Source organism: Anomaloglossus baeobatrachus, chromosome 6 (assembly GCF_048569485.1).
Source record: "Anomaloglossus baeobatrachus isolate aAnoBae1 chromosome 6, aAnoBae1.hap1, whole genome shotgun sequence".
Classification (NCBI taxonomy): Eukaryota; Metazoa; Chordata; class Amphibia; order Anura; family Aromobatidae; genus Anomaloglossus; species Anomaloglossus baeobatrachus.
Genome location: NC_134358.1, coordinates 205,210,634 through 205,222,911, shown reverse-complemented (window position 1 = coordinate 205,222,911; position 12,278 = coordinate 205,210,634). Strand labels below are relative to the sequence as shown.

The 12,278-nt window shown below is 42.6% G+C and overlaps 1 protein-coding gene across 3 annotated transcripts in view; it reads right to left on the bottom strand.

Moving 5' to 3' along the window:
- Nucleotides 1-12,278, bottom strand: part of ZNF236 (zinc finger protein 236) — a 255,426-nt gene that overhangs the window by 39,868 nt on the left and 203,280 nt on the right. For all 3 annotated transcript variants that reach the window (XM_075314639.1, XM_075314636.1, XM_075314638.1), the window contains exons 26-28: nucleotides 11,703-11,882; nucleotides 6,045-6,203; nucleotides 3,980-4,164 (exon numbers count right to left, since the gene is read on the bottom strand). In XM_075314639.1, the coding sequence (XP_075170754.1) occupies nucleotides 3,980-4,164; nucleotides 6,045-6,203; nucleotides 11,703-11,882 (524 nt within the window). The remainder of the gene's footprint in view (nucleotides 1-3,979; nucleotides 4,165-6,044; nucleotides 6,204-11,702; nucleotides 11,883-12,278) is intronic.

Genomic DNA, 12,278 nt, shown 5'->3' with positions numbered 1-12,278 from the left:
ATAATGGCAGGGACTACTATTTGGTACAATATATTGCTGCCAACTAACAGGTGCCATAAGGAAGATAAAACAAATCTCCAAAATGTCTGGCAAGATGGAATGATGCTCCAATTCATCACACAAATTGTGCCCAGATCATCTAGTGTTACGCTGTCTAAACTCATGACAATATTAATAAATCTGTCCCAAGAACTGGAACGCTCTGTGCAGCTAGAGCATCAAATGTAAAATCTTTGTGGCATTTCTTCTACCAATTAACCCACTTGAATAGCCGGCTCTGCCAGATCGTTCCATCCATTGCAGCCTTCAATACTCTTACACTTGAACAATAGCTTTTCTCCACCTGCTGAGATTGTGATGTGGCCCCCACATAATCAGATTTACGGCTCCAGGTTTGCAGCCAAGCATTCCCTGTCAGTGTGGTCGATTGGTGATACGAGGATTAAAGACAGATGGGTTTTGATAGAGCCTAATATTGTGCATCTCAGTCCAAAAACTGTTATTAGGCGTTTCTGGTGCAGTACATTGCTCAGTTTATTTTCCATGTATTTGTCCTGATATATAAAGGTCTGTAAGTATTAGTCGCTGCAGGATCTCTCATTCCAAGTCATCCTTCGGGGTGGTATTTTTAGAAAACATGGCTGATCAGGTTAGCTGTTTACCTAAGCGGTGAGCACCAGGTGCTGTTTGTCAGACTCCTGCACCAATAGTATTACTCAAACCTCAAATTGCATTTACTACATATGAGACAAAATGACAACTTGATTAAGTGTCCTTACCCAGAAGCCTCTTTGAATTAGCGCTAATGTCTTCAGCAGCCCAGAGACTTGGTTTCCACTTAAGACTACTTGGTAGAAATGAATCCTTGCAAGCTGTGCCAATTAACATCTCCCCTCGACTGTTATTTTCAGGGCCATATTGAGCAATTAATTTATGTTCAGTCAATGTTTTACTATAATTTCTCTCATTACTTTATTTTTACACCAATAATATCAAGGTACAAAACCGGCTAGGTAGAACGCTGCCCAGTAAATGAGACATATTGGCCTAGCATAGAATATTATGGAGCGCTTTACAGTAGATGTTTAAGACGGGGTTAACTAAAGCCCCAACCACTTTACTCCGCTGCAGGCACAAACATGCACATGTCATGTGCACACATTATATGTACCGTATATATGCGCATACATTTCCACTTAATCCAGTACGTGACTGTTCTATAATCAAACTGCAAAAACAAGCTGCATCCAAAGTACAGCTAATACGCAGCTGATGACTTCCAACACAAGGGCTCGAATAGACATGTCTGCGCTACCTTGTAACAATACCACTGAGTTATAGGGATTACTGAGCTCTATGGCAATGGTTGGTACTCTATTACATGTTGGTACTAAGTCTTGTATAGTAAATATAAAAGATAATTTTTTTTTATATTCCTGCTGGTCTTCTGACTTTTCATAGGCGAGTAAAATATTATCCACCAATCCACCGTGCTTAGTAGAAGTCTATCCACTAACATCCAATACTGCCTAGTATAAGCTTGCGGATTCGCAACCCTATACTAGACAATATTGGGGGATAGACTTCTACAAAGCACGGTGGATTGGTAATTAGTATTTTAATTATATTAATCAATTGGTCTTATAATAAGTGAAATTCAGAAGTCATATAGGTCCTCGTTCAGTGATTTTTTTCGAGTAAAGAAGCACCATTGTCATGTGACTGCTGCAATAGTTGGCTGCATTGGTCACATGCTTAAACCGATCAAGTAGTACAAAGACTGGTAGAGAACCCAGGCAACGTTAGAAATGGAAGTGGTAAGGGATCACCTAGTATCATTTCATACTACTTTTTTTTCCTCTAGGCTCCAGATTGGGAACTGTAGTGACAAGATAAATATGTTTTGCATAAAAAGGTTATCAAAATCGCAGATCAGGAGCACAATATCAACAAGAGAGAAATTGTTCAGGATCGAATAATAAATTCTGTATTTGAACTCTTATGGGATTGAAAGGGAAATTTAAAGAAAATGGAATACAAACCCAAAAAGACCAGAAAAGCAGAAGGAAGATTAGTTGGAAAATAATAAAAAGTGGGAAAGGTAAAAGAAATGGAGGAGTTGATTAGTTTAGATGGACAGGCCTGATTATAGGGGTATTCGCAAGCTGTCTCTTGAGTAGCTTAAGGCTCTGCAGTCTCATTACTTCCCGGGGGCTCTTTCTTGAGCGACAGTTTTGGTAAAGCAGTTTTATGCTATTACACATTAATGCAGGCATCACACGGTACGATCTATCGTGTGACCGCACGAGCAATCGTACCCGCCCCCGTCGTTTGTGCGTCACGGGCAAATCGCTGCCCGTGTCGCGCAAAGTTGTTAAACCGCCGTCACACATACTTACCTGCAGAGCGACCTCGCTGTGGGCGGCGAACATCCTCTCCCTGAAGGGGGAGGGACGTTCGGCGTCACAGCGACGTCACACAGCCGCCGGCCAATAGAAGCGGAGGGGTGGAGAAGAGCGGGACGTAAACATCCCTCCCACCTCCTTCCTTCCGCATAGCCGGCGGGTGCCGCGGGACGCAGGTAAGCTGTGTTCATCGTTCCCGGGGTGTCACACGGAGCGACGTGTGCTACCCCGGGTACGATGAACAACCGGCGCCATGAAAAATAAACAATTTTTTAAAAATAAGCGACGTGTACACGACTCACGATTTGTGACCAATTGTGCATCGATCGGAGGTGTCACACGAGACGACGTTGTGAACGATGCCGGATGTGCGTCACGAAAACCGTGACCCCGACGATGCATCGCAAGATAGATAGTCTCATGTGATGCCCGCATAATGGTCTGTCAGTGATTGTTCTGAGTGTACACTATTATCATTATATTTACATACATACAGGCTCTGCTTTGAAGACTCGGCTTTATGGAAACTAGCTGTACACTCTGCAAGATAAAAGCTCTCATTGCAGGAGAATGATAGCAGATAGAAAAAGCAAGTCAATTGCAAACTTAATTATTTTCATGTTTAACTAACAAACAATTTAAGACATACCCTTTAAATCCATTAGTCAATTAATTATATTTATGTGATCAAACAGGAAGGTAATATATTGAAGATACCTACAGAATGATCAATAGTTTTGAAGTTTGAGTGTAAGAAACAGAAATAAAGAAATCAGGAGGCATAGAGAGATGGAGGACACTTCACTGCCTTTCTTACTATAACATTATTTATGTATTTAAATTTGGCTCCTCAATCTTGAATTTTAGGAGCCACAGGCATCCAGGTATTATTTTTAGTATGGAGCACTACTATGGTGCAGTTGAAGATAGCAGTTGAGAAATTACGCTTTTTTTTTTTTTCCTGCATTCATTTGTAAAATGTATTTGCCATCATGTAAATAGATGCACATAGATCCTGACAATGTGAACATTATGTTTGATCCCACACAATTAGTTGTTGGCCAATCTATCCTCCTTTCAAGGTCATTATATCTAAATCTTCGTGTTCTTCAGTGATATATAATACATTTTCTCCACCTTATAACGTACTTGTCCTCCCCTTAATAATATGTGTGCTCATCACATACACCAATAAACGTAAGGCGTTAACAACCGCAAAGTGTCCCTCATCATTCAGGCACATCTTTCAGTTTCTGTCCTCCTCTTACTAATGTATCTGTTCCTCCCATACACAATAACATTTAAAGACTTAAATCCTCAATAAAATGAAAGGAGGTGGCTTTTGATAATGTCCACCACTGTGTCATCATTTCTCATGTTCCCATCCTCCTCCTTTTACTAATGTTTTATATCACCCCAACCTTAATAGCTTCCATAGAGTTGACCAACCTACGATGTTCATCACCACAACATTCAGCATAATGGTCCTGTATAGCGTGTCAGCAGTATAGATATATGGAAGATACAATTGTATGATTGTAATTGTAGTGGAGAATAATTAAATGAGCCCATACCTGAGAAGTGATGTTAAGCGTCACAGCATCAAGCCCCCCGGTCAGCATGCTCTCGGTGTCTGCCAGCGTCAGGGTTACACTCCCGTCTCCTCCTACTCCAGATGACATAACCAGATTTTGTGCAGATACGGGGGTTTGAGCAATGGATGTGGTGCAAGGAAGACTGCCTGTCGATGTGGTCAATTCTAATCAGATAAAAAAAAAAAAAAAGAAAATTAAACTGATAAAATACCTAGAGATATATAACAGTAGGGCTACAAATAGCGCAAGATTGAGACACTGCCTGAATGTGGACATAATGGTAGTGGTTTTTAAGCTTTTTTTTGTGACACACTTTAATTGGATTGTTAATGGCTTCTCGATTTTGCAGCAGTAATTGACACTTACCAGCAAAATCTATTAGAGAGTCAGCAGACTTTTGCTACGTCAGCTGAGAGCAGCATGTTGTAGGCAAAGAGAGTCTGAAACTAACCATATTTAACTTAGATTACTGGGTGCAGCTGTTCTGACATTATCAGCTGAGCAGGGAGAACTGTCCCACCCACACCAGACTCTCTATAGAGATTGTGCATTGTCTGTGAGGTGTCAATCACTGGAGGGGCCATGAGATACAACAAGGGACAAGCAAGCTAGCCACAGCAATGATAAGGGACTGGCTGCTAAAACATACATAGTAAATAAACAAAAGATTAGTCTGTGACAACACAGGTATGCTTGAACTTTATCTCTTAACCCTTACAGTATGCTCGATTCAGTTTATATAGCAAAAACCTGCTGACAGATTCACTGTAAAAGGGTATTCAGTATAGGTACCCATAGGATGGCTGATAATTGCTAGATCTCCAAACCGCTATACCCCGCCACCTCTCGCAATACCATAGAGAGTAAACCGCATACATAACCACTGACCCATGCAAACAGATACACAATTCCCATGTGCTCTGCAGATTTATGGCCTTCCCAGTAATTGGACCCTCACTGATCTAGTAGTTGTAATTAGAACATGTTGCTGTCTTTTGGACACCCGGCAGCCCACAACATGAGACCAAACCCTTGTTTAGTCAGGCACTTAGAATTTTTTTCACCATGAAGAACATCATGTCTGACAGCAATTTCTGCTCACACAAAATCTTTCCAAAGCTGTCCCCAGCTGTCTGGTATTCAAGAAGATGTGGTCTGTACATCAGGCACCATACAAATGGACTATTCTCAAGTAACGTCTGTGATGATAGAGACTGCTGAAAAGTCTTCTGTCCTAGACAGGAAGTGTGCATCTAATATTAGGCTTAGTAACCAGTGTGAAAATTGCAAGATTTTTAATCATCACAGACATATTTACAATGAAAAGTAACACATCTACATAGAGTGGCTAACACCGCATCCACTATTCTCAACAAGTGATATCACAGTTCACCTTCTCCCCCCTACTTTAAAAATGACCTTTGCCCAGACTATAGCACGGCAGATAATGATTATGCTTAGACAAATGGGACTGAGTTTGCCTATTGTTACTATTGTCCATGTGAAGAAAAAAAGACAGTAGGCGTTTAATTTTCGGCCTAGTGGCCGGTGTGATTTTCATTTCTTAAATATAAAAAAACGACATTTAAAAAAAAAAAAAAAAAAAAAAAAAAACACAAAATGCACAAACTGGATTTATACAGTACGTTATTTTCTGATTTCTTTTACAAAAAACCTCGAGAAAATGTGGTTGCTCTTGTGTTTGGAAGCAGTTATTGAGTAGTAGGCAGGAACTTAAATCAATAGAAGACACTTCAGAAATATACTAAGTGAAACATGTAGAGTTTTGGCTCAATTTGTACCAAAAACATGCCGTACATGCCATGAATCACGTTTTTTAAATTTGTTTATAGACAAATTTTCCAGCACTTTTGACTAGGTGGGGCGGCCTTATGGGCACGGTGTGTGAAATTATGCCTCCAAATTAAGTGCAAATCAATGGTAAAGTACGTGTACTCACTGCTGTAGGTTGTTGCGGAGATGGCAAGTTAAACACTACTATACCTCAAATAAGTAATAAAAAGGGTTAAACACTTTGCGCTACCTGAAGTAGTGGTTAGTGTAGTGGTCTGTGATAAAATGTGATCATTGCTTAATGATAGAGAGGTTTCTGGAGTCTGGCTGGTAATTGCAGGTGTATTCAGTCTTATGTTTCCATTCAGTTCATTGCCTCCTGGAGGGCCCAGCTGCATTATATCTTGTCCTACAAGAACAAAATAGAGAAAATCAGAGGTTTACAAAACCTGGTTTTAATAGCAAACGGAAGATGTCTCTGAACATATAGAATACAGGTCTACTATACCAACAACAGAAAATTACCTATTGTTTAAAAAGAACATGTCAGGTCCCCTATGCCCTCCAACCCAATAGCATTGATATGTGTATGCCAATATTTCCTGCCTAAACCAGCCCTGTACGTATAATGCTATTTACTAAAATGAATGTTTAAAATAAGCATTTATAAACTGCGCTGTTCCTATGCTAATTAGGACCTTGACTAGTCAAAGGGGCATTGTTTCCTCAGACTGGTCGGCCCTCTTTCCATGTTATCATGCTTCTGTGGGCGTAACCGCAGTTCCTGGAAATCTTGTGCATGCGCACAGCTCATTTTGGCAGCGTCAGTGTGCCACAGAAGGCGCGAATACTCGTACTTGCTTTAGAGCGGCACACTGTGCATGATCGGAAGCTTCTGCACTTCCAATCGTGTGCAGTGCACCTCTCTGAAGTCGGAAAGAGTACACCTGGCTTTAAAGGTGCACTGATGCTGCCGAAATGAGCAACGCGTATGCGCAAGATTTCCAGGAGCTGCAGTGATGCCGCCTCTTAGACACCATGTTATTACGCCAACAGGGGCATGATAACATGGAAAGAGGGCTGAGAAGTCTGGGGAAACAACACCCCTTCAACTAATCAAAGGCATAGGAACAGTGCACTTTATAAATGCTTTTTTGAAAAATTATTTTAGTAAATAGTTTTATACAGTGCTTTTGGCATACACATGTGTATGCTGCTGGGTCAAAGAGCATAAGGGACCTGACAGGTTCCCTTTAGATCAGGCTTTCATGTTACATGTACTTTTAGATTTGGAAAGGTTTTTCTTTTTTCACATCACAATCTTTATTAAAAAAGCAAACTGAGTAAATCTTGCAATTTCACATTGGCCAGTTGGTTTTTTTTTTAGACTTCTACTTGCTGTTCTTTCGGAAAGAGTTTTCAGCAGGATCCATATCATCAGAGGCAGGATGACAATGACAAATAACATCCCTATACACCAGGGATGGGAAATCTCTGGACCGTGGGCCGTTTGCAGCCTGTGATGACTTTTTCTGCAGCCCCTGGGCACATTCCCGGGAACCACAATGCTCGGGCAGCAGCCGCGCTTTTGCCAGCTGCCAGCCCTTTAAATTCCACTGCGTGATGCGAGGAACCGTACGCACCCTGGTCTGTGGATAGATGCTAGAATGTACGGGCTCCTTCCAGATCCTGATTGCAGCCCATACATTGTAACAGACTCACTACTGAAGATGCTAGAATGTACGTGCTCCATCCGTGACCTGACTGCAGCCTGTACATTGTAGGCTCATTCTTGGCCTCAGCTAGCGTGCTTAGTGCTTACCTTGTGGGCAGGGTAAGCAGCGCACTGCGCTTCTGTCACAGAAGAGATGCAGCAGATCTACCGGCCTCCCTGCTGTACCTGCCTCTCGGACCTGTGCTGTGTGACTCCTTTCCCCCCAGTACTGTGAGTCCGCAACCCATCGTTGACCCCCTGTCCAGTGCTATGTACCCTTTAGTACTGTGTTTACCCCCTAGTACGGTATGTACCCCCCTAGTACTGTATGTACCGCCCACTGCTGTCTGTGCCCCCCGGTGTTGTCTATGCTCCATCAGTACTGTTCGTGCCCCCCAGTGCTGTCCATGCTGCCTATGCCACGGTAAGTGCTGTCTGTATCACCTAATCCTCTCCGTGCCCCCCTTATGCTGTCCGTGCTCCCCAGTGCGCTGTACCCCCCAGTGCTGTGTGCCACCCCCAGTGCTGTGTGCCAACCCCTCAGTGTTGTGTGCTCACTATTATTGTCCATGCACTCCACCCTGGTGCAGTATGTGCCTTCCTGGTGATGTCTATGCTTCCCCCAGTCCTATCTGTGCCCCCTTAGTACTCTCCGTGCCGCCACCTAGTGCTGTCTGTGCCCCAGCCTATCCTGTGATGTATATACCCCAGCATCTTCTGTGATATATACGCCCCTCCTGTGATGTATATGCTCCAGTCTCTACTCTGATGTGTACTCCCAGTATCTTCTGTAATTTATGCACCCCAGCGTCTACTGTGATGTGTATGCCTCAGCATCCCCTGTTATATGTATGCCCCAGCGTCCCCTGTGATGTGTATGCCCCCGGGTCCCCTGTTATGTATATGCCCAAACGTCTCCTGTGATGTGTATGCCCCAACGTCTCCTGTGATGTGTATGCCCCAACGTCTCCTGTGATGTGTATGCCCCAATGTCTCCTGTGATATGTATGCCCCAATGTCTCCAGTGATGTGTATGCCCCAATGTCTCCTGTGATGTGTATGCCCCAATGTCTCCTGTGATATGTATGCCCCAATGTCTCTTGCGTGTCATGTAACAAACAAAACAAAAATATCCCCCAAAAAAACAAATTACATTTAACACAAAAACTTGACTTAAACAATAGATCAATTTCGGATTATCGTTCCAAATATAAAAAAACATACATTTTAAAACAAAAAAAAAATCAGAAAAGACTGCTAGATCACCAAAACCTGGCAGCATCTAATAAACAGTAGACTAAACACAGAACCTCATGTGCATCACATATGGGCATGTCATTTATAGGGGCAGGCAGTGCGCATTACTGCATTGGATAACCAACGTTTTTCAACAGTTTTTGGTCACTTACTTTTCACAGGACATTTTTAATATTATTACTGTATGGCAGAAAACAACAGTAAAGTGCACGTATGTATGTTCAGGTTTTTAATTTAGCCTTTTAAGAGTGAACCTAGGAAAAGAGTAGCCTCGGTCTGTGCTGTGAACTTGTCTTCCGGTAATGACAGATTCCTGGCAATTGTTTTAAAAGCAGCTAAAAAAAAAAAGCTGTAAAGCATAGAGCCATGCTCTTCATGCCTAGGTGACCGGCCACACTGGGACTGCTGGGTGGCCAGTAACCTTATTGTCCACTATAAAGTTGAAGATCTCTTTGTCCTCTAAGAGAGGATTTGTAATAAAGTGCAGAGTTGATTGTTTTCACAAGCACTTTGCAACTTTACTCATTTATGAATGTGAGACAACCCCTTAGGGCTGCTTCTCACTTGCGAGTTTCTCGCAGTAGAGCAATGCGAGAAAATCTCGCATTGGAATCGGACACATGTTAGTCAATGATTCAGCTCGCATTTGCAATTTTTTTCTCAGTCCAAATCGGACTGAGAAAAAAAATCGCAGCATGCTGCTTATTTGCGAGTTTCTACTGCGAGTCTCTCCAATGCAAGTCTATGGGAGCGTGTAAATAATCGGATGTCACGGGACGGCACTCACACCATCCTAGTGACATCCGATTTTCTAAATACATTTCTCGCATGTTTCCTAAAACACTGGAAACGAGTGATGTCTCACAATGTCTGTCAATCTCTATTCTCTGTCAGTCGGTCTCTATCTCTTGGTCTCTATTCTCTCTCTGTCGGTCCGTCACTATCTCTGTCCCTCTCTCACAGTCTGTCGGTCATTTTTCCCTCCTCTCTCATACTCACCGTTCCTCGATCCCCGGCGCTGCACGGCATTCACACTGCTCCGGCGGCTTTTACCATTTTGAAAAAGCCGGCCGCTCATTAAACAATCTCGTATTCCCTGCATTCCCCGCCCACAGGCGCCTATGATTGGTTGCAGTGAGACACGTCCCCACGCTGAGTGACAGGTGTCTCACTGCACCCAATCACAGCAGCCGGTGGGCGGGTCTATACTGTGCAGTGAAATAAATAATTAAATAATTTAAAAAAACGGCGTGCGGTCCCCCCAATTTTAACACCAGCCAGATAAAGCCATACGGCTGAAGGCTGGTATTCTCAGGATGGGGAGCTCCACGTTATGGGGAGCCCCCCAGCCTAACAATATCAGTCAGCAGCCGCCCAGAATTGCCGCATACATTAGATGTAACAGTTCTGGGACTGTACCAGGCTCTTCCCGATTTGCCCTGGTGCGTTGGCAAATCGGGGTAATAAGGAGTTAATGGCAGCCCATAGCTGCCACTAAATCCTAGATTAATCATGTCAGGCGTCTCCCCGAGATACCTTCCATAATTAATCTGTAGGTTACAGTAAATAAACACACACACCAGAAAAAAATCCTTTATTAGAAATAAAAAGCACTAACAAATTCCCTGGTTCACCAATTTAATAAGCCCCAAAAAGCCCTCCATGTCCGGCGTAATCCAGGATGGTCCAGCGTCGCTTCCAGCTCTGCTGCATGAAGGTGACCGGAGCTGCAGAAGACACCGCCGCTCCTGTCACCTCCACGCAGCAACTGAGGTGAGTAGCGCAAACAGCTGAGATGTCACTGAGGTCACCCGGTGGCCGCGATTAACCTCAGTGACAGCTCAGCTGATCGCGCTACTCACCTCAGTTGCTGTGTGGAGCTGACAGGAGCGGCGGTGTCTTCTGCAGCTCCGGTCACCTTCATGCACTGCACTGCACAAATTTCTGAAATAAATCCAATCTCTGAACAAATGGTATTCTTACATTCAGCATCCTAGTGCCAGTATAGCACTGTCCTTACTTTATATATTTAAGCCTCTTTAAACAACACTGGAAAAGGTAGAATGTGATTTTTGTCCTGAAGAAGGAGACTAATCTCTGAAACATGTAGACATATAAAATCACTAACAAGTTTTTGGACTGGATTCTACCTTTGCGATAGCATGGTGTTGTTTAACCCTTTCCTTCATCTGCCTTTTATAAAAATAAGTATATACAGTAGAACGACTAACAGCAAATTCCTCCCCATACAGAGAGAAATTATGCGGATTCACTAGTGACAAACTTTTACTGAAACCTGGAAGAAATCATTCTTGAGGGTTTGCTTCTATTGCAGCAAAGATTGAATGATTACATGAATTATTAGCAGTGAGAATAGGAAAGAAGCCATCAGGTAACTGTCTAATGTAGAAGATCTTGATCTCCCTCTTAGTGTATAACCAACATTATAAACTGATGAGGCCTCATTAGTAGAAGGTTAGGAAGTCTTGTTCAGTACAACCTGTCTTCACCTTCAGTCTTCGGTGACAGGAGCGCTGGGGAAGGCAGCACAGGAAAATAAAAAGAGCAATACCTTCTCTCACTGTTCCTGTTCAAAGACTTTGGAAGACTGAGCAGCAGTGTTTCTGGCCAGAGGCAAGCGAAACTTGGTAACCTGCAGTGGCAGCATTCATGAATGCCATTAGTTTGTTTCATGAAGTAATTTGCCCTTTAGCAGCTACATTAAATCCATATTCTATTCTGATGATTTTTAAGTATCTTAGGTAAATCTCCCAAATTGGCCAGAACGGCTGATGACTGAAAATTCACCAACCACTGAGTAAAAATGCATTCCTGACCTTTACATTGCCTTTACGACAATGCCGAGCTTAGAGAGTATTCACCAAGCTCATAATACAGAAAAAGGAGGAAAGGAACAAATGGAAATCTTAAACTAACCAGATATAGTGAGAGTGATCTCCTGTGGGGAACCCGATGATGTGGTAGGAGTGGTGCCGGTTGCGTGTGCCAAGACTTGGCTTAAACTGGTATTATTAATTGTCAGCGTGATCTCATGTTGTCCATTAGAAGAGGACACTAGGCCTTGAGACGTCATGACCTGGGAAAGGTCCTGTCCAGCTGCAAAGGAAGAAAACATTTAGTAAAATCTATTCCCATAATGACATACATTTATAGGATACATAAATTCAGATTTTGCTACGTCAATATCACATCTGCATGCAGAAACATAGTCAATAGAAACACTGCATAGAAATTACTCCACAGGGGATTGCATAGATTTTCTGGGCAATTGTGCATTTTCATTAACTTCTCAAGGCTTCTTGACTGCAAAGTAGAAAAAAAAGTCATTTCTATAGAGTTTCATGCTGCAGGTTTATAAAGAGATGGCTGACTGAGCTGAAAAATCAGGACGGGGGGATTCTTTCTGATCCATTTCTTAGCTAAACAGATTATGATATCATCAGAAAGACTATGACACCTCAGGGATGTAGAAAGCGGTCATGAAAAAACAGC